Here is a 23,535-nt window from a genome sequence, read left to right on the forward strand (position 1 = left end):
CCACCCCTCCCCCCTCTTCACCCACCCCTCCCCCCTCTTCACCCACCCCTCCCCCCTCTTCACCCACCCCTCCCCCCTCTTCACCCACCCCTCCCCCCTCTTCACCCACCCCTCCCCCCTCTTCACCCACCCCTCCCCCCTCTTCACCCACCCCTCCCCCCTCTTCACCCACCCCTCCCCCCTCTTCACCCACCCCTCCCCCCTCTTCACCCACCCCTCCCCCCTCTTCACCCACCCCTCCCCCCTCTTCACCACCCCTCCCCCCTCTTCACCACCCCTCCCCCCTCTTCACCACCCCTCCCCCCTCTTCACCACCCCTCCCCCTCTTCACCACCCCTCCCCCTCTTCACCCCCCCCCTCCCCCTCTTCACCCCCCCCCTCCCCCTCTTCACCCCCCCCCTCCCCCTCTTCACCCCCCCCTCCCCCTCTTCACCCCCCCCCTCCCCCTCTTCACCCCCCCTCCTCCCCCGTCCCTCCCTTCTTCCCCCCCCCCCCCCCCCCTTGAAATGTTTTCAGACCAACTTAACAACAGGGACTGGAGCACATGCGGTGCCCCAGACAATGTAAATAGTTTCAGAGCAACTTACCTTGGAACAATCTCCTCTGTCTAATAAAAATGAAGCAAATGTCCAAAATGACTAAATAATTGAGATAAAATGCCCGACGAAACCTCTCCTCCTTCCATTTTCAAAAACCCGCGCCGAAGCTTTCGGAAGATTGACGCACGTGTGCACACGGTCGCAGGCCCTCTGCGCATGCGCTGCGGTCCGGGTTGCCAGGACCAGTTTGCGCATGCGCAGAGGGCAACCTGGCGTGTTCCCCGAGTAAGATGACGTTACGCGATGACGTCATCTGCGCATGCGCAAACTGGTCCTGGCAACCCGGACCGCAGCGCATTCGCAGAGGGCCTGCAACCATGTGCGCACCGCGGCGCATCCTGATGACGTAGCGTTGTCATCAATCGCTTTGTATTATAAAACAAATCTTAACCAATAATGTAATGAAGTAAAGCATAAACACACAAATTGAAATTTTAATGTCCCCTTTTTGCGTTAGACATTCACTCACACTCACTTACCTCACTCACGCACACGTGCACCCATGTGCACACTCCCATGCATACACGCCTGGTTAACCAGAAAAATAAAAGGGATTTTTTAAATTCAGAGCTCTGTTACAAACAAAAAAATTACTTGGGCTGGATACTTGCTCATTCCTGAAGAATGAGGGTAGCTAATGTAACCCCACTATTTAAAAAGGGAGGTAGAGAGAAAGCAGGGAATTATAGACCAGTCAGCCTGACAGCGGTAGTGGGAAAATTCTAGAGTCCATTATCAAAGATTTTATAGCAGAGCACTTAGAGAACAGTGGTAGAATCGGGCAGAGTCGGCATGGATTTATGAAAGGGAAATCATGCTTGACAAATCTACTAGAATTCTTCGAGGATGTCACTAGTAGAGTTGATGAGGGGGAGCCAGTGGATGTGGTTTATTTGGACTTTCAGAAGGCTTTCGACAAAGTCCCACATAAGAGATTAGCGTGTAAAATTAAAGCACATGGGATTGGGGGTAATGTGTTGCGACGGATAGAAAATTGGTTGGTGGACAGGAAACAAAGAGTAGGGATAAATGGGTCTTTTTCCGAATGGCAGGCAGTGACTCGTGGGGTACCGCAGGGATCGGTGTTAAGACCCTAGCTATTCACAATATACATTAATGATTTAGATGAGGGAACTAAATGTAATATCTCCAAATTTGCAGATGACACAAAACTGGGTGGGATGGTGAGTTGTGAGGAGGATGCAGAGAGGCTTCAGGGCGATTTGGACAAGTTGAGTGAGTGGGCTAATGCATGGCAGATGCAGTATAATGTGGATAAATGCGAGGTTATCCACTTTGGTAGCAAAAACAGGAAGGCCGATTATTATCTGAACGGCTTTAAAGTGAGAGAGGGGAATATGCAGTGAGACCTGGGTGGTCTCGTACACCAGTCGCTGAAAGTAAGCATGCAGTTGCAACAGGCAGTAAAAAAGGCAAATGGTGTGTTGGCCTTCATAGCGAGAGGATTGGATTACAGGAGCAAGGATGTCTTGCTGCAATTATACAGGCCTTGGTGAGGCCACAACTGGAATATTGTGTGCAGTTTTAGTCTCCTTATCTGAGGAAGGATGTTCTTGCTATAGAGGGAGTGCAGCGAAGGTTTACCAGACTGATTCCTGGGATGGCAGGATTGATGTATGAGGAGAGATTGAGTCAGTTAGGATTATATTCGCTGGAGTTCAGAAGAGTGAGGGGGGATCTCCTAGAAACCTATAAAATTCTAACAGGACCTGACCGGGTAGATACTGGAAGGATGTTCCCGATGGTGGGGGGAGTCCAGAACCGGGGGTCATAGTCTAAGGATACGGGGTAAACCTTTCAGGACTGAGAGGAGGAGAGATTTCTTCGCCCAGAGAGTGGTGAGCCTGTGGAATTCTCTACCAGAGAAAGCAGTTGAGGTCAAACATTGTATGTTTTCTGGAAGGATTTAGATATAGATCTTGGGTCTAAGGGGATCAAAGGGTATGGGGCGAAAGTGGGAACAGGTTACTGAGCTGGATGATCAGCCATGATCATTATGAATGGCGGAGCAGGCTTGAAGGGCTGAATCGCCTGCTCCTGCTGCTATTTTCTATGTTTCTATGTAAAAGAGCAGATGAGATATATCGTGTTCCAAAACTGGCATACAGTCTAACTTCCGAGTACACGTAGACTGGTCACTGAGATCTTTTAGAACAGTTATTTTCAGGCGGCATTGGGAATTAACTTAACAGGCTTTTCTTCAAAGGCAGGAGACGAGATGAATTGACATAGTGGACTTATCAGGGTCTTTTAGGGAATTGCTGGAAAGTGAGCTGGGTTGTAGTTTTCTCTCCTTCCTTGACACTTCAGCAGCAGGCTAACTTTATCTCATTCTAGAACGTAATACACACTAACGCTACAACCAAAAACTTGTTTTCTGCCTTCTCAGGTGCACATTGCTGCTCCTGGGCTTGTTCAATCAGAGGGCGCCTGTCACTTCTCTGCCCACATCGTCCCCTCTTACCAGGGCTTTTGTTCTACTTTAAACTTGAGTCATGTGACAACCAGTACACATTGCAGAAACTCTATAACTTTGCAGTGTTTGAGGCACAGGTGATTTATTATGAGTGTTCAATTTGTGTAGAACTCTGGGCACTGTGTATCCAACAAGTCTAATTCAGTATTATTTCTATATTGCAGTAGTTCGGTTTTATTTTTAACTGGTTTCAATGTGGATTCAAGAGGTCCTGCTGAGTACTACATTAGGTGATGTCTTTGGAGCTAAAACTCAGTGTAGTGAACCTGCGATAGCAGTGGAGTAGTTTGTGTGGCTTCCAGATCTACTAGTCTGTTTCTGCATTGAGATGCTTTACCTTCGCGGCACCTCACTCACCAGGCATGTCATAGCATGAATTCAGCACTGCCAGCCTGTCTGCGGAAGTTTTATTATAAATGAAGACCAGACGTAAACTTATATTTACTTACGAAACTATCTACTTTGATCAGAAGCTATCCTAATGTCATGTGTGCAGTGCAAACTTCTGTACACAGATGGTCTGACCCAGACAGGTGTTAACCTGTGAGGCCCCCACTCGTATCATATAATCAGCCATGTATCTAGTACACCTTGATGTGCAGTGGGAATCTTCACTATTTGTAAATAGAGGCTGTGCAGTGGGAAGCTGCTAACCTGTGAGGAAAACTGCTAACTCCAGGAGTGGTTTTTAAGATTATGTGGAACATTGAGTATTGTGCTATTCCTCCATCTTTTGAAGACGCTACCTGTGTATCTGCGGTTTGGCTCTCACTTCTGAACTCGGGGCTGTGCTCAGCCCTCTGATCTCTCCCTGTTACCTCCCTGGCTGAGATTGGCAAACCCAGCCAGACTCTGGGTCCTGAGCTCTTGTATATGGTTTAGTGCCACGTTAGGTGGTGCCATCATTCATTGTTGTTGGAGAGTAAGTGAAGCCATTTAACATTTAATTTCAGCACCAGAGAGACAGACAGTGGCACAGACCCCAGAGCCTTTTTATGATTTGGCCTGGTTCTAGTGCCTGTAAAGTATTTGTACACAATGCTGATGCACATAGATATCCAGTTGACAACTACACCATGCATATAACAGCACTGTTATACCATACTACCAGCAGGCTTTTGCTCTCAATAAAAACACTAAATTTATTCTCAGATTTGTCATTGCTGACTGCAAAGAAAGATCTGCTGTGTCTCCAGTTTTTTTTAAATAGAAAGCCCAACATCAATTGACTCATCAGAAAGAAAGACTTGCATTTAAATAGCACTTTTCATGACCACCGGACATCTCAAAGTGCATTACATCAGTTAAGTACTTTTGATGTGTAGTCACTGTTGAGATATAGAAAACCCAGCAGCCAATTTGCACACAGCAAACTCCCACAAACAGCAATGTGAAAATGACCAGATAATCTTTTGTGATGTTGATTGAGGGATAAATATTGGCCAGGACACCAGGGATAACTCCCCTGCTGTTCTTCAATATAGTGCCATGGAATCTTTTACATTCACCCGAGCAAGCAGATGGGGCCTTGGTTTAATGTCTCATCCGAAAGATAGCACCTGCGACTATGCAGCACTCCCTCAGTACTGTACTGGAATGTCAGCCTTGACTCTTGTGCTCAAGCCCTGGAGTGGGACTTGAACCCAGAACCTTGCGACTGAAATTACCTGAATACAGCAGCTTCTTCCTGCCTCTTGCAATTCTCACTAATAGCTGCTGCCTGTTCACCATAACAGCAACATTACTCTTCCATCCATTTACATGCTTGCATACTCGATCACACTGGATTGTCACATTGAGAGTGTTGTGTAAGTGATTCTATTTATTTCTAAGCATAGAGTAGCAGTGATGTGTTGAATGAGGCACACTGAAGCTTAGAGTTAAAGAAGGAAGCATCGCTAACACATTATATATAACACCACGTTTGCATATAAAGTGGTCACTGAGGTACTTGATGGTATGAAATGCTCAAAGTTTCCTCATATGTTGAGGCTATGTATAATAGTACTGATAAAGGTTCTGCCATTTCTCTGCTTACACAGGCATCCTCCACAGACAATTTACACCCCATGAGTTCACATTCTCCGTTATTACAGTTTCGTGAGTCCCACAGTAGTTTCTGACTCCTGGATACATGAGCTGACGACTCAATTTGTATCCCTATATGTCTGATTGAAGCTGCACCATGCATGTTTTTGCTGCCCCTATTGTACACTGGGCTCTCTTCCACCTTCACTGACTTGCTGCCTTGGTTGGAAAGTTGCTTGCACTAACAGGAAGTGTCTGTACATGGTGCTGGAGCTGGCTATTCATGGAAAGATCCTGAGCCCACAGTCGTTCTCAGTGACACACCTGTGAGTGTTGGGCCATGTCAGTAATTAGCACATCCTGAGATTAGATCCAAACCAAACTGCAGTCATTAGTCGAATTGCTTGAACAAGCTCATTTAGAAAGCCTGTTGCCTGGCGACTGGCTCAGCATCCGCTTTCCAATGATTTCCCTCTGTCTCTCCGGAGAGTTTTTATTTAACCCTGTGTGTACCTCACTATCTATAACAAACACCCATCACCTCACGCTACATCAGGGAGCATGCCTGGAATGATGTGACTGCAGTTGTTCCTTTTCTGAGCCTGGCAAGTCTGTTGTTCGTAATTTGAATCATTATTTTCTAGTGCATTTATTCAAAGTAATCCTGTTTTAAGCCTGTATGCGCTTTAGCTAACACTTTGAATAGCACACTGTGAGGAAACCTTTGCTCGGAGTAAGGAGTACCTGGTAAGGTCTACAACCCCCATGTCATTAACTCTTATGTTAACAATCAGAGACCCAATCCACTGTCTTGGGCATGTAATAATACTTTGTGAAGCTCCTGTACTCATACTTACAGCCATTTCAGTACAGATCTAGTGATTGTTCATAGATGAGTAGATGTCATGGAGCTGGCTCCCATGAAATCATGCCCAGCATGAGTTGCTACATTTGAGAGAAGAGGGATAAAGGGGTGGGGGAGGTGTGTGGAGAGAGAGCGAGGGATGTAAAAACAAATGCCATCAGAGTAGAAAGAGTGACAAAGGAAAGAAAAAACTTGCAATTTTATAGCACCTTTTGCAACCTCCAGACGTCCCAAAGCCTTTCACAGCCAATAAAATACACTTTGAGGTCTCTGTTCTCATGTAGGAAACACAGAAGCCAAAAGGCATTCAAGTCCTCAATGGACATACAGACCTTATACTGCCCACGTCAGGCAGAAATCTACAGTCTGGTACTGATACAGAGACTGAGCCTTACGTTGATGTACAGCAAGAAGAACCAGCTACAGTCAGACAGTAACGCAAACAAAGTTGCTCTGTTCTATCACCTTCAGGTCAATACCATTCAAATAGATGTGCACTCGTGCCAATGAAACAGGACATTCCAAAGCACTTTATAACCATTGAAGTACTTTTGATGTGTTGTCACTGTTGTAATGTGGGAAACATGGCAATCAGTTTGCACATAGTAAGATCCCACAAACAGGAACAAAATAATGATCAGATAATGTGATTTGGTAATGTTGATTGAGGGATAAATGTTGTCCCGAAAACCGGGGAGAACTCCCCTGAGCTGGTAAGAAATATTGTCATGGCATCTTTTACACCTGTTTAGGAGGACCAACGGGGTCTTGGTTTAATGTCTCATCCGAAAGACAGCGCCATCATCAGTGCATATTCCCTCAATATTACACTGGAATGTTAGGGTTTAGGTGCTCAAGTCTCTGAAGTGGGTCTTGAACGCAGAACTTTTTGACTCCGGAGAATGGTACCATTGAACCAAGGCTAAGGCATGTTGCCCTGTCTGTTCAGGGCTGAGTGATGTAGAATGTCATAAGGGAGACTCTTGGCAGAGGCAAGGTCCAGCACAAATCAACAAATAGGGTCACCAGTCAACAAAAGTTCTTGTCCTTCAGTTCTCTGTCTCCAACCATAACCCGAGTCATTCACAGGTTCACAGTAGAGAGGATTGTTATAATTTTACTGAGAAGAGTAACTAGGGGTCTCAGTTACCAGGAGAGACTCTCGGAGCTGAACTGTGTTTTATCCACTGGAGAATTGAACTCTGGCTACATGACCCAGTTATCTGCTGACGGACACATTTGGGGGAAACAGACCATTTGACTTGAACAGTGAGAACAGAGCTCGAGGGCACAGGTTTAAGATGGACAAACTTTAATAAGCCTGGAGGTTAGATTGGACACATCCATCTGAAGAGTGAGTGTGTTGGATCAGCTTGTACTGTGGGGAGCAATTCGCTCAGTCACAAGAACTAGGAGCAGAAGTAGACCACATGGCCCATCGAGCCTGCTCCACCATTCAATACGATCATGGCTAATCTTGGGCTTCAATTCCACTTTCCTGCCCACTCCCCATATCCTTTGATTCCCTGGGACACCAAAAATCTATTCCAGCCTTAAATGTATTCAATGATAGAGCATCCACAACCCTCTGGAGTAGAGAATTCCAGAGATTCACAACCCTTTGAGTGTAGTTATTTCTCCTCATCTCAGTCCTGAAGGATTGACCCTTTATCCTGAGACTGTGCCCCCGTGTTCTAAATTCCTCGAACAGTGGGAACGACTTCTCAGCTTCTACCCTATCAAACCCTTTCAGAATCCTGTATGTCTCAATTAGATCGCCTCTCATTCTTCTAAACTCCAGAGGTTATCGGCCCAATTTACTCAGCCTCTCATCATAGGACAACCCCCTCATCCCAGGGTCCAATCTAGTAAATCTTCGCTGCACTGCCTTCGGTGCAAGTATATCCTTTCTTAAATGTGTAGACCGAAACTGCACACAGTATTCCAGGTGCGGTCTCATCAAAGCCCTGTAAAATTTTAGTAAGATTTATTTATTCCTGTACTCCAATCCCCTTGCAATAAAAGCCAACATGCCATTTGCCTTCCTAATAGCCTGCTGCACCTGCATGTTAACTTTGTATGTTCCTTGTATGAGTACTCCCAAGTCTCTCTCAGCATCGCCAGCTACCAGTTTCACACCTTTTAAAAAAAATTCTGCTTTTTTATTTTGACGACCAAAGTGAACAACTTCACACTTCCCTACATTATATTCCAGTTGTCGTCTTGTTGCCCACTCACTTAGCCTGTCTGTATCTCTTTGCAGCCTCTTTGTCTCCTCCCTGCAGCTTACCTGTCCACCAAGCTTTGTATCATCAGCAAACTTAGATACATAACGTTCTGTTTCTTCATCCAAGTCATTAATATAGAGTGTAAATAACTAAGGCCCCAGCACTGATCCTTGCGGCACCCCACTATTCACTGTCTGCCAACTTGAAAATGCCCCATTTATGCCTACTCTCTGCTTCCTGCCTGTTAACCAATCCTCTATCCACGCTAATATATTACCCCCAACACCATGAGCCCTTATCTTACCTATTAATCTTTTATGTGGCACCTTATCGAATGCCTTTTGGAAATCCAGGTATACTATATCTACTGGTTCCCCTTTATCTGCCCTACTAAAAACTCTAATAAATTTGTGAAACAGAATCTCCCTTTAGTAAAACCATGCTGACTTGTTCGAATCACACTATGCTTTTCCAAGTGCAATGTTAAGACTTCTTTAATAATAGTTTTCAGCATCTTCCCAATGACTGATAGGTTAACGGACCTGTAGTTCCCTGTTTTCCCTCTATCACCTTTCTTGAAAAGTGGTGTAACATTTGCCAATTTCCAATCTGACGGGACCATTCCTGAATCTAAGGAATTCTGGAAAACCATAGCCAGCACATTCGCTATCTCTTCAGCTATCTCTTTTAGAACCCTAGGATGTAGGCCATCTAGTCCAGGGGACTTGTCAGATTTTAATCCCTTGAGTTTCTCAATACTTTTTCTCTGTTGATATCAATATCCTTCACTCTTTTTACCCCCTAGGTTACTGCATATTTCTGGTATAGTGTCAGTGCATAAATGTGGTTGGGAACAGGATTGAAACTCGGGGACAGGCAGACAATGACAAACTCCATGGATCAGATGAAACTTGTGCTGGGGTGAGGGAGGGCAGCAGTGTGCTATTCAGGGATTGCTAAACTACAGTTGAAAGGATGAAGTAAGACTTGAGAAGAGGAAGGGCACCACTGGGTCAAAACCAATTCAAAAGAGATATTGGCTAAAGGTATTCAGTGTCGTCCTGAGAATTACAGTAAACTCTTAAGTGGAGGAGTGTGGGGAGAAATAGAAACAAATGAAGCTAAAGGCACTATACTTGAAAGCATTTGCAACAGAACAAATGAATTTATGGCACAGATAGAAATTAATGGGTTTGAACTAATGGCTATTACAGAGATGCAGTGGTTGCAGAGTGACCACGGTTGTAAATATTCCAGGATACTTGACTTTTAGATGAGAGAGGCAAAATGGACAAGGAGGAACGGTTGCCCTGATAAAGGATAGAGTAAAGGCAATAGAGAGAAAGGATCTTTGTCCAGAAAATCAAGATGTCGAATCAGTTTAGGTGGAGCTAAGGGACAGAAAACAACAGTGGGAGTAGTTTATAGGCCCCCTAGGCATACTTGTAGTGTCAGGCAGAGTATAAATCAGGAAATTAGAGCTGCATGTAACAAGGCTATTAGAATAATCATTGGGGACTTAAATCTTCATATAGACTGGGTAAACCAAATTTGCAGTAATAGTGTGGAGGACAAGTTAATGGCATGCATTCAAGAAAGTATTCTAGTTCAGTATACCAACAAACCAATTAAGGAGCAAGTTATTTTGGATCTAGTATTGTGCAATGAGCCAGGGTTAATAACCTAAAATAAAAGCAAAATACTATACAGATGCTGGAAATCTGAAATAAAAACAGGAAGTGCTGGAAATATTCAGGTCTGGCAGCATCTTTGGAGAGAGAAACTGAGTTAATGTTTCAGGTCTGTGACCTTTCATCAGAAAATAATGTGTAAGCTACCTGGTTGACTAAGCTTTTGGTCACCTGTCCTAATATCTATTTATGTAGTTCAGTGTCACATTTTGTTTGATAATGCTCCTATGAAGTACCTTGAGACTAATGTTGTCACTAAGTTTCACAGCCACTCAGCAGCCTGAAAGGTTCCGCGCAGACCTTGTTCTGGGATAAATAACGTGCGAGAGTACATCTGCACAAAAAATTAAAGGGTCCGCACACTAACAATGGGGGGCCAGGCACAGCAACTAAATTTTAAAGGGAACGTCGCTTGGGACATTTTACTATGTTTAAGGTGCTATATAAATGCAAGTTGTTTAAAGGCATCAGGCTCTAGAGCCTATAGGTAATGTGATTTTTATTACTTCTCCCCGGTGTGCCTAAGTACCAAGATAGTAAATAAATAGTAATGTCATTGTTAAATACAGAATGTTGAACTATAGGTGGTTAAGAGTCATATACTGGTCAGTTCGGACGGGCCTGTTTGCATTATCACTGTGGAAAAGAATGGATGTAATTACTTAAGGTTTTACATAAGCCAATATCAGAACAAGGCGTTACTGTCAAACAGATCTTTGTTACGTTTCCTATCCCAAGTGTGGGAATCTAGCCAGCAACATAATGGGACCACTGCTTACATAGCAACTTTACATAGCAGACTTGATTCCCTCACTCAGCTCGCCTCTTGTCACAGAGAATCTTAATGCACCCTGACCTGTAGAAAGAAACTTCTCTCCTACGTACTCACTGAGCAAATAAAATCCTTCACACGGTGCGTAATTGCAACTGATCTGAGATTTGCAGAGCCTGCAGCTTGCATACTTTCAGAAGGTGAATGCTCAGCAAACGCTGCACTGACTGGCAGTAAGAGTAGGATTGATTGATTGTCCAGGTCTAATCTGTTACAGCATTTGTGGACATCACCTCCAGCAAGATGGTATGGAGCATTGTGTGCAGCAGAAGTGCGGGTAACAGTGTAGTGAGGCAGTTCTTATACTCCAGAAAGCATCTTGATGAAGGATTATGCTGGAGCCAATCTTTAGTTACAAGGTAAAAAGATTACAAATATGCAGCTCCTCATTCAAATCTTCACCCAGCTTCAGTAAGTGTCATATATACTCAGGTAAGACCCTGATTAACACCTTGCAACTGCATATGATTAAACACAATTAACATGGTGTCTGGGGTTACAGCGCAGTGTTGGGTGAGACAATGTCTGGGATAACAGTGCAGTGTGTGGGGAGACAGCGTCTGGGATAACCGCAGTGTGTGGGGAGACGGCGTCTGGGATAACCGCAGTGTGTGGGGAGATGGCGTCTGGGATAACAGTGCAGTGTGTGGGGAGACGGCGTCTGGGATTACAGCGCAGTGTGTGGGGAGACGGCATCTGGGATAAGAGCGCAGTCTGCGGGGAGACGGCGTCTGGGATAAGAGCGCAGTATGTGGGGAGACTGTCTGGGGTTCAGACAGCGCCATGTCTGAGAGGATGGTGTCTGGGGAACACTGTGCTGTAACTTGGGTTGGGGGCGGGGGGGGGTGGTGGGTGGGGGTTGGAGAGTGGTGTCTGGAGTGACAGTGCAGTGTTGGGCCTGTGGGGAGGGTGCAGGAATCCTTCTTCATATCCCACACCAAGTCCCACTCCCCTGTCACCACTGAGCTCGCTCACCTACATAGGCTCCTGATTCCCCTGTATCACAATCTTGAAATTTCTATCCTTGCATTAAATCTCTTCATGACCTTGCGCCTCATCTTTATAACCTTCTGTATGCCTGCAACACTCCAAGAACTTTGTTTTTCCAACTGCGCTTGCTTGTGAATCTCAACATTCCTTCTCCCTTCCATGGGCGGCCTTGCATTTAGCTGTTGAGGCACTAAGCTCTGGAATTCCCTCTCTACCCCTCTCCATCCCTCCTTAAACACCCTCCTTGAAACACATCTTTTTGACCACGTTTTGGTCCCCCATCCTTATAGTTCTTTCTTAGGCGCAGTGTTAATTTTTGTTTGATTAGGCCTGTGAAGTGCCTTGGGGTGTTCTTCTATATTGAAGGAGCTGTATGAATGTAAGCTGTTGGCCTGTAAAAAAAAAAAAATGACTGGGACTCCACTCCTGATTTCTGTGCATAGATAAATGCTGCAAAGGTCGCTTCAGAACAGGGTCAGCTAGGCCCTGTTTGATAGAAAATCTCGATAATTGTGGATGAGAAAGGCCAATCCGGCCCATCTTTGTTCCTCCATCCAGATGGACCCTAACCTCTTCACATAATAGCAAATTTAGGAATTTGGAATAATGCTGTGGGAGGTGGACAATATGAACCAAACCTATCTGCAACTGTTAGTGTAAATGACAGCAGGATCTTCACCTCTACTACTCTATCTGAGTCCATTCTGTATGTGGGCAGTTCCTGGTATAATACCCTGGATCCTGTTGACATTCACTGTCTAAGTTCACATGTGAAGAATGGCGGAAATCGGTCAAGTGAATTGCAATCTTAAAATTTAGATCCCGTCAGTTTCCTTGTTCTGGAAGAAAGGTGGGCTGGGAAGGCTGGGTTCCCTTCCATTTCCGTATTGAGTAACGGACAGTAGTTGGCAGTTAATATTAAGAGTCCTGTAATGCTCCGTGAACACAAGCCAGTTAGTACATTTTATCGTGGAGCTCCTCTGATCCTCTCAACGCTTGATGGGTTTTATTTAATCCTTCAGAATGGGTCAAGCCAACCAAAGGGGATCCTATCTCTTTAAATTGCTGATGAATTATTCAGGTTGATGCTGTGTTGAGCAAGCAAGTGAGCAGAGGATCTGGTTCAAGTTGCTGTTCGAAGTGCAATGTCAGCTTGTGTCAAAACACAGCAACAATCTGGAAAATCAGCAATTAAAGGAAAACATCAGCTGGTGTGTGGCCAGCTCCCATTAGGCAGGTGTACGCTCGCAAACAAAAGAGATGCAGTGGCTTCAGCTTAGCGAGAGCACTTCAGCAAGGGGGAGGGGGAAGGCAGCGAAGCACTGGCCTGGGCAGGATCAGTCAGTAAACAGGCTCCAGCTGCAGCTATTGGCCAGGAGTCTACTGGGCTTGATCAGTGCCATGGCAACATGCCCAATGTGCTTAAGAATCAGGATCACTCTTTGGGCCAGTTCGCTATTCTCCCCACACCGCCCCCACCACCTAATTCTGCGTCTCCAGAAGCCTGAGCACCCCCATTGTGTAAATAGGATTGAGACCATGTATTTATAATGTTTCTGGCAACTGTTGTGGGGGCAGCGTGTGCTGAAACATTGAACCGTTGCTAAACCTTGCACCCATTGTTACTCGGGTGCAGGTTCAATATGCATGGGAAGGAAGCCTTGATGAACTAACAGCAGGCTACAGGGAGTATTGAAACACAAACAGAAAATGCCAGAAATACTCAGCAGGTCAGGCAGCATCTGTAGAGAGGAAAGCAGAGTTAACGTTTCAGGTCTGTGCCTTTTGATCAGAACCGGCAAAAGTTAGAAATGTAATAAGTTTTTGAGCAAGTGAAAGGTGGGAGAGGGGAAGAAGGACAAAAAGGCAAGTCTGTGAGAGGGGTAGAGGGCAGGAGAGATTAAATGACACAAAGCAAAGTAACCTTTTGTGATTTAATGTCTCCTGCCCTCGGCCCTATCACAGACCTTCCCTTTTGTTGTTCCCCCATACTGCCCCCCCACCGCCCCATCACTTGCTCAAAACCTATTACATTTCTAACCTTTGCCCGTTCTGATGAAAGGTCGCTGACCTAAAACATTAACTCTGCTTCTTTTTCCACAGATGCTGCCTGACCTGAGTATTTCCAGCAATTCCTGTTTTTGTTTCAGATTTTCAGCATCCGCAGTATTTTGTTTTTGTATTAGTGTTGCACTGGGAGTATTGTGCAGGCTTATTTGGTAATATGTTTTACCAGATGCAAACAGGATTAGCGATATTGCTAACTGGTTGACACTGAACTCTAGCTGTGTGTTAGAGCATAAGGACTGTAGAGGAATTCATAAAAACAGAATACAGTCAATTACACTAATGTGCTCAGCATGAGAGCTGTAGGACAGCAGTTGCACTGTAACAACCCACTGTGAGCATAACTGTGTACTAGTGAAACCCCTGTTGTGCGTTGGGTCAGGTTACTAAAACAAATTGCATTTATGTGCCTGCTTTCATTTTATTTATTTTTATGTTATTTGGAGATACAGCACTGAAACAGGCCCTTCGGCCCACCAAGTCTGTGCCGACCAACAACCACCCATTTATACTAATCCTACATTAACCCCATATTCTCTACCACATCCCCACCATTCTCCTACCACCTACCTACACTAGGGGCAATTTACAATGGCCAATTTACCTATCAACCTGCAAGTCTTTTGGAGGTGGGAGGAAACCGGAGCACCCGGCGGAAACCCACGCGGTCACAGGGAGAATTTGCAAACTCCGCACAGGCAGTACCCAGAACTGAACCCGGGTCACTGGAGCTGTGAGGCTGTAGTGCTAGCCACTGTGCCGCCCACTTTAAAGTAGTAAAATATCTCCAGGTGCTTCACAGGAGGATAATCTTTCACAATTTCACACCAACCCAATTGACAGCTGTGGCTTAGTTGGTAGCACTCTTGACTCTGAGTCAGAGGTTGTGGGTTCAAATCTCACGTCAGGGACTTAAGCGCAAAAATCTAGGCTGACACACGAGGCAGTACTGTGAGGGAGCACTGCAATGTCAGAGGTGCCATCTTTCAGATGAGATGTTAAAGCAACTCCCAGTCTGCCTACTCGGGTGAACATTACAAGGTCCCACAGCACTATTTCGAAGAAGAGCTGGGGAAGTTATCCCTAGTGTCCTGGCCAATATTTATCCCTCAATCAACATCCCAAGTACAGATTATCTGGTCGTTATCAAATGGCTGTTTGTGGGAGCTTGCTCTGCACAAAATTGGCTGCTGCATTTCCTACATTACAATAGTGATTACACTTCAAAAGTACTTCATTGGCTGTGAAGCAGTTTAGAACAGCCTGAGGTCGTGAAAGGCGTTGTATAAATGCAAGTCTGTCTTTTTTAAAGTGATATTAGAGCAAACAACCTAAACCTTTCTCAGGTGGGTTTTAAACAGTGTCTTAAAGGAGAGAGGTAGTGGGGTGCAGGGAGGAATTTTCAGTGCTTTAGGCCTGGACAGCTGAAGGCACAGCCGCCAGTAGTGGAACAAAGGAAGTGGGGGATGAACAAGAGGCCAGAGTTGGAGGAACACACAGGTCTCTGAGGGTTGTATGGTTGGAGGAAGTTACTGGTGAACCCCTGCCCCACAGCTCCATGGTGAACAGGCTAGTGAACATTTTGCACTACTTATAGCAGGCATGTTCTTGCACACACGATTTGTCTGGTTTATGCAATGGGTCGTGCAAAGCCTGGATGTTTATTTTCATTCTCCTCCCTGTAATGAACTGTCTGCAGCTTCCTGATTTTCAGCTTCTTCAATGGGAACAGGTCAGATGTCAATGAGAAACGTTCTCGTCTGCAACAGTGACTGCATCAGTCTGGGTTAAAAATGTGGAAATGTCAGTGTCCATTCCAGCCTTACTCCTGTGGGCCTTTGCTGTTTCTCAACAGGACAAAGACGGAGGGGGGGAATGGCGAAGGGCTAAAATTCACTCTGCACCTGCCGTGCAGGAAGGCAAAGAAAGGTGCGTGGTGCAGTTTATGGGATACACTTGCCCTTTTCAGCAAACAAATAATTTTTGGGGGGAAATCCTGTATTCCTGTTAATAGTACCTTCTCTCCTTCTGTTGGCAAGGTGCTGACCAGCAGTTCACTGGTACATCACCCAAGTAGCCCTTGTGTGAGTGTTCGCAGGCCATGGGGTGAGCATGACCACATACCCATGCTTTGTAGCGCGTGTCCCTGGATTGTGATTTGGGGTGGATTCACCACCGCCCCAGCTAATTGTATTGCATCTATGTTACCATGGTTGAGATCAGCTGTCAGCACAGGCTGGGGCTCGATCTGTCGTCTACACTGGTTGTGGGGTAGTCAGTCTTGAACACGGTGAAGAGCAATGCAAACTGGCCTGGTTTTTGTGCACTATCTGTCTATTTTGTCTTGGATTTTTTTAACCTTTCTTCTCCAAGTGCACTTACACCTTTCAAGTTACACAATCATAATGACTCATAGCATCTGTGAAAGGGATTTCCTGTCAGTAACTTAATGTTGACTGTGTGGAGAATACAGTTGCACTGGTGAAGTAGGCTATTTCAAACAGAAACGGGAAAGTGGGGGAATTCAACTGCGTCCAGTCAAATAACAAAAACAAGGGGGGAGGGAATTCTCTTCGTTCTTCACCCCTCAGAGAAAACACTTGGCCTTTTGGTATTATAGTGACTCCTAGCAGTTCAGGAATTATGTGGTCATTTCTGAGATGAAAGCAGTAGATATTTCACAAGCAGCACAGGATGTTCAGTCCTCACTAAGAAAACAAATAGGGGTTTGGGAGTGGGCCCTATTATGGGAGTGTTCTGCCAATTTTAAGCACCATTTAACTGTGCCCAGCTGAGTTATTGCAGATCGTCTCAGCAGCTGAAGAGCAGTTAACCTTTCGACTGCCAGTAGTTCGAGAATTGGCCATCTCCCTGTGATGGCTGATATCAGCTCTGTAGTGCAGTGCAGTGCAAAATAAGGGCTAACTTAATATTATGAACTGCTGAGCTATCAAGAGCTGCTTCAGTGCTCTGATTAACTCCATCAAACTAAAACGTTTCCAACATAGTACAGTATTTCATTCACACTTGCTTTTTGACAATCAATCCAATTTCCCTCTATTGTCATTTCCCATTCTCTAGCCTATTTTAATTAAAACATTTTAACTTTGCCTCTTTTCTCTAAACCATGACCCACTACACTTTGCAATCATTCTCTGCAGCAAAATTGGCCTTACTCCCTTTTATTTGCTACATTACCTTCCCACCCCACCCTGCCACTGACAACCTCCACTGCATTCTGGAGCTGAGCACAAGGCTAAAAAACCTGCGATTCTATTGCCTGGAAACCACCTCGAAAGGCTGTTTATTCCTGCAAGTTGAAAGTCTTTCAGGTCCTGGCTATGTGCAGATTATAGCTGTAGTTGTGTGGAAGGGGTTGTGCCAGCTGAATATAATCAGCAGCAGCGCCTGGACCCCAATCCTCTGAACGAGTAAACCCTGCCCATAGTACTTGCGGAATTAATTCTACAGCATGTGCACAATGGTTCAGTATAGTCCACCTGTTGGGAGCTATTTTGGCTGAGGTTTGTTCAGCATGACTTAAGCAGGTCTGACCAAGCCCAGCTAAGTTTCAGGAAATGAGTGCACAATCCATTCTCCAGTGGCTGCTGTTGATTATTGTTACTTCTGCACATGCTGCACACTCAGTTAGATCATTCTGTTACAGGTTCTGTTCTGTTAGATTAGGTAATGTGCAGTGATGTAATGACTCCCCTCTGCTTCCCCGGGTTAATGTCCAGTGGTGATTCCCCTCTGCTTACCCTGATTAACATCCAGTGGTGATTTCCCTCTGCTTCCCCGGGTTAATGTCCAGTGGTGATTTCCCTCTGCTTCCCCGGGTTAATGTCCAGCGGTGACTCTGCTCTGCTTCCCCGGGTTAATGTCCAGCGGTGACTCTGCTCTGCTTCCCCGGGTTAATGTCCAGCGGTGACTCTGCTCTGCTTCCCCGGGTTAATGTCCAGCGGTGACTCTGCTCTGCTTCCCCGGGTTAATGTCCAGCGGTGACTCTGCTCTGCTTCCCCGGGTTAATGTCCAGCGGTGACTCTGCTCTGCTTCCCCGGGTTAATGTCCAGCGGTGACTCTGCTCTGCTTCCCCGGGTTAATGTCCAGCGGTGACTCTGCTCTGCTTCCCCGGGTTAATGTCCAGCGGTGACTCTGCTCTGCTTCCCCGGGTTAATGTCCAGCGGTGACTCTGCTCTGCCTCCCCGGGTTAATGTCCAGCGGTGACTCCGCTCCGCTTCCCCGGGTTAATGTCCAGCGGTGACTCCGCTCCGCTTCCCCGGGTTAATGTCTAGCGGTGACTCTGCTCCGCTTCCCCGGGTTAATGTCCAGCGGTGACTCCGCTCCGCTTCCCCGGGTTAATGTCCAGCGGTGACTCCGCTCCGCTTCCCCGGGTTAATGTCCAGCGGTGACTCCGCTCCGCTTCCCCGGGTTAATGTCCAGCGGTGACTCCGCTCCGCTTCCCCGGGTTAATGTCCAGCGGTGACTCCGCTCCGCTTCCCCGGGTTAATGTCCAGCGGTGACTCCGCTCCGCTTCCCCGGGTTAATGTCCAGCGGTGACTCCGCTCCGCTTCCCCGGGTTAATGTCCAGCGGTGACTCCGCTCCGCTTCCCCGGGTTAATGTCCAGCGGTGACTCCGCTCCGCTTCCCCGGGTTAATGTCCAGCGGTGACTCCGCTCCGCTTCCCCGGGTTAATGTCCAGCGGTGACTCCGCTCCGCTTCCCCGGGTTAATGTCCAGCGGTGACTCCGCTCCGCTTCCCCGGGTTAATGTCCAGCGGTGACTCCGCTCCGCTTCCCCGGGTTAATGTCCAGCGGTGACTCCGCTCCGCTTCCCTGGGTTAATGTCCAGCGGTGACTCCGCTCCGCTTCCCCAAGTTAATGTCCAGCGGTGACTCTGCTCTGCTTCCCCGGGTTAATGTCCAGCGGTGACTCCGCTCTGCTTCCCCGGGTTAATGTCCAGCGGTGACTCTGCTCCGCTTCCCCGGGTTAATGTCCAGCGGTGACTCTGCTCTGCTTCCCCGGGTTAATGTCCAGCGGTGACTCTGCTCCGCTTCCCCGGGTTAATGTCCAGCGGTGACTCTGCTCTGCTTCCCCGGGTTAATGTCCAGCGGTGACTCTGCTCTGCTTCCCTGGGTTAATGTCCAGCGGTGACTCCGCTCCGCTTCCCTGGGTTAATGTCCAGCGGTGACTCCGCTCCGCTTCCCCGGGTTAATGTCCAGCGGTGACTCCGCTCCGCTTCCCCGGGTTAATGTCCAGCTGGACTTCCCTATGCCAGTACCCCCTGCCTTCACTTTCATGTTTGTGCAGCTGCACGCCCATGCCCCCAACCCCAATTTACTTACAGTATTAGTCTGTCTCTCTTATATTTTCAGCAGTACAGGCCTCACAGTATCAGTGTACCTTGTGACTGTCAGTAGTTATGAATTCTGTATTCTCCTTATTGCTCCTAATTTCTATTGCTATTCCAGGAGTACATGGTTTTTAGACAGCACACTTACATGAGGCTGGATGGTTCTTCAAAAATCTCTGAGAGACGGGACATGGTGGCAGACTTCCAGAGCAGGTATGTGATTGACACTCTGCAACACACAGTCCATCTGCAAGAAGCCTGCATCTGCTTCGCAAGAATATTGCAACAACTTTCAGCCCTTCCTTATTTGTTTAACCTTCACCTAGAGGGATATTGGCATGATCTTCCCTTAACATTCCATAAAGGGCACTGTCCCAGGACATGTCCTCAGTTTTCACCCATCTTCGACATCAGACCTCGCCATTGCCCAAACCAAGCAAGAATCAGGTTACACTTTGTATTTTGTTCTGGAAAATTTTTCGTTCATTTTCATTAGAGGCTCATGCACAAGTTGAGGTTTGTTTGAGCAGTTCAAGATTAATCAGCATAGTTCTTATAACTATTCTTCACCAACTCCAATACCTACTTCAGTCAGACCAGTTCTCATTGGCCAGCTCTCTGTGCAGATCAATCCTCTTTAACCGGGTACAACCAGTATTCTGTTTATCACCAGACTTTATCATGGATCTATTGCAAACCCAGTTCCACGATATCACTGGACTATTCTGTCAGTTTAAGCCCTGGGCATGAACAGGATTGCTGAAAATTGTGGACTTGTTATTAGTTTGGATTAGGTGCCAGTTATGCCAATTCCTCCCTGGCCTAGTTAAAATCTTTTAACACTGTTCTGTAACTTGCTGCTCACCACCATTCATATGCCCTCCCACCTCCCAAGTTGCAGAGGTGGTAACTCAGCAAAGTCTGGCTCCGTGAACTGAAGGAGGACGAAGAGTAACGGCATGAACCAGCAAGAAATTAGAAAAAAATCTTTTTTTCACGCCTTGCCACAATTTTCCAGTGACCCTGGGTATGACCCTTGCCCCTGGAGTTCAGAAGCATGTACATGGTATAGAAACTGCAGGCTGCAGCTCTGCATCAAAATCCTCAGTAACGCCTCTCCCCACAACCCTGCCCCACTATGGAGAGAGTGGATAGGAATGAATATTGAGCAAGAGGAGCTGCAGTAACTTCATGGGACATCTCAGGATGGGACTGGAAGTGTGCATCATGGTGAGGGGAGGGGCAGCATGTTGAAGGATAGAGGTAGCTTTAGTGGAAGCATCATCCGTTGAGGGCTCTGGTTGTGGTTATTGTTGAAGGCTAATCTGATCCAGCGCACAGATTGCATGGACCTCAGCTGAATGCTGTGCTTTAGTTTATTTTCCCAGTAGTGTTATGTTGTTTCAACTGTCTGAGAGAAATCCAGCAGCATGTTTCACCCAAGCTTAGAGCAATCAGTGCATTTTCCTCACCTGTGCCTTTGCTAGATCTGGCTCTCTGATAGCCCATTAACACTAGAGGTTATATCAGGGTTGCTTTCAGGGAGATGGTCACAAGGAGATGAGAAAGGTAAAATGTAGTAATGTGCCAGTGTTATTCAACACCAACTACTTTCCTTTAAAATTTGGTGGGGTACAGTAGCATATTGGTTATGTTACTGGACCAGTAATCTAGAGGCCTGGACTAATAATAATTTGGTGACATGAGCTCAAATCCCAGCACAGCAGCTGGGAAATTTAGTTAATTAAATTCAATCAATTAAATTAATCTGGAATAAAAAGCTAGTATCAGTGACAGTGACCAGGAAACTACCAGATTGTCATAAAAACCCACCTGGATCACTGATGTCCTTTTAAGAAAGGAAATATGCCGTCCTTACCTGGTCTACCTTACATGTGACTCCAGACCCACAACAATGTGGTTGACTCTTAACTGCCCTCTGAAATGGCCTAGCAAGCCCCTCAGTTGTATTCAAGGTGGCTCACCACATCTTCTCAAGGGCAATTGGGGATTGATAACAAATGTTGCACCTTGCCAGCACAGCCCATAACCCTTGAACGAATTTTTAAAAAAGGAAAACGTTGCAAGGCGCATAACTGGAGTATTATCAATAGACATTTGACATGAAGCCACAACAGAGGATCATAGAGGTAGGTTTTAAGGAGCGTCTTAAAAAAGGAGAGCGAGGCAGAGAGGTTTAGGGAGGGAATTTCAAAGTCAAGGACTGAGGCAGCTGAAAACATAGCTGCCAATAAGCGATTGTGCAGGAGACCAGAGGAGTGCTGAGATCTTGGAGAGTTGTCGGGCTGCAGAAGATTACAAAGATAGGGAGGAGGAAGCCATGGAGAGATTTGAAAACAAGCATGAGAATTTTAATATTGAGCTGTTGCCAGACCAAGAGCCTATGTAGGCCGGCAAGTACAGGGGCGATGGTCACACTGAATAAAGAAGTTTGTCCAAATATATTTCTTTAAGTTTACTTCCCATTAACTTCCTCTGATCTTGCTTTTGTGCAATCTTTGTCGTAATGTTCTAGGTTTATCTTCATCTGTGCTTTCTGGATATTGTCAAGACCTCCATCAGTCATTGTACCGTGAATTAAGCTGGAACCCACTACAGTGGCGGGCAAGTCCAGCATGTGTGCGTTCCTTCAGAGAGGAAACTGACAGTTCCAGTGTATGGGAATATGGGCTTAAATCTCGATGACTGTTGAGGTTCAAGTGGTTAAGACTCTGAGCGTAACAGCAGTGTGTAGAACATTGTGAAACAGGAGATTAGGCATTGTCGTACCACTGTGTTTGGAGAGTATTCAGTGAGTAGTGGGACTGTACAGGCTGAGTGACACACAGTTGGATGGTGATAGTCTAGTCATAAGTTAAACACTTTCCATTCATAGTCTTGAGTCCTATCAGTGTTTGATGTCGCCATCTGTCCAAGAGTCCAATGGATGTTTGGCATTCCAACTAAACATCCAAGTGGCTTGAAGTGGACAGCCCGTCAGTCCGGTAGCGATTGTCTCAGTATCTTTGTACTTTGCTACACACTATTAGAAGTGCATGAGGAAATATTGCAAATGCTGTCACAGGCTAGTTTCATGTTTTAATACTGAAAAGTCCATGCCACTATTTATGTTTCATATGAGCCTCCTCCCACTTAATTTCACCATATCAGCATATTGCTTTCTCCCTCATGTACATATCTGATATTTTCTTTAAATGCATCCATGTTGTTCGCTTCAGCCACTCCATTGTGACAGCGAATTCCACATTCTCACTTTAGAATCAAGAGTTGTGCTGCTGGGTGTTTCTCACAGCTGAAGTCTGCACAGTATGAAGGTCTCATACAGAGCTGTACTTCATTGAAATGCTAGTGACAGCACCAGTCATGTTTACAGAGCATAATGAAGGCAATTGAGGATGCAACATCATTATTGCTCCAACTTCTGGACTCCAAAAAATGTGAAAGGGAAATTTAAATCTCTTAACTCTCTGCATCTCCCAGCCTCTTGGGACGGTTATATAAAAGATCACCCTTTCAATATTTTACTTATAGCTTCTGTTTCTTCCTTCCTGCAGAACAGATATCTTTGTCTTCCTTCTCAGCACCAGAGCTGGTGGCCTTGGCATCAACTTGACAGCTGCTGATACGGTGAGAGAGTAGAGTATTTTTAGTTCTCTTTTTTTCCCTAGTGTAAAAGAGTGAATGTTGAAATGTGTAGGGATACAGTTTCAGACTGTCTCTAACGCACCTGATTTCAAAGTACTTGCCTCAAGCACTGAGTACAAATATTCTTTCAATATGTGAGACTTCCCTTATATTGGATTACCTCGATAGCTACCCTAAAATTTCTCACACTCCCTCCCTTGCTCCATTTCTCACCAATACAAACTACATTCAAGAATGTTCCATTAATGTTCAACAACCTCAACGTATTTCCCACATACAAATGTATTCCTAAATCATCACTAAATTTATGTTTTCTCTCAGAGGCTGGAGGGTGCTGGGGTGGGAAACAGAAAATGATCATACAGGGATTTCTTCTGAGGTTGGGGCTCAAGCACATTGGTGCAGCTGGGTAAAGAGATTTCTACTGTGTCTAACCCGTGCTGTACCTCCCCTGGGAGTGTTTGATGGGACAATGTAGGTGTAGCTTTACTCCGTATCTGGCCCCTGTACCTGCCCTAAGAAGTCAGTTTCAGGCTCAAGTTCCATCTCTGAGAGGCAATGACTGCCCACCTTCCCCCTCCTCATCCCCAACTCTCATTCCATTACTCCGTTACTCTGTGGGGACATCTCTGACACTGGATAACATCCCAACACTCTGTGGGGGATCTTAGGCACAGACCCATTAACAACACTGTGTGGGAGAATCGCATGCTCGAACTTT

At 45.9% G+C, this 23,535-nt stretch overlaps 1 protein-coding gene across 5 annotated transcripts in view; it reads left to right on the forward strand.

Annotated features, from left to right (window-relative positions):
* The window catches only part of ino80 (INO80 complex ATPase subunit), a 253,031-nt gene that overhangs the window by 196,786 nt on the left and 32,710 nt on the right, over positions 1-23,535 (forward strand). For all 5 annotated transcript variants that reach the window (XM_068039700.1, XM_068039696.1, XM_068039697.1 and 2 more), the window contains exons 28-29: positions 19,267-19,361; positions 22,724-22,796. In XM_068039700.1, the coding sequence (XP_067895801.1) occupies positions 19,267-19,361; positions 22,724-22,796 (168 nt within the window). The remainder of the gene's footprint in view (positions 1-19,266; positions 19,362-22,723; positions 22,797-23,535) is intronic.

This window comes from Heterodontus francisci, chromosome 9 (genome assembly GCF_036365525.1).
Source record: "Heterodontus francisci isolate sHetFra1 chromosome 9, sHetFra1.hap1, whole genome shotgun sequence".
Classification (NCBI taxonomy): domain Eukaryota; kingdom Metazoa; phylum Chordata; class Chondrichthyes; order Heterodontiformes; family Heterodontidae; genus Heterodontus; species Heterodontus francisci.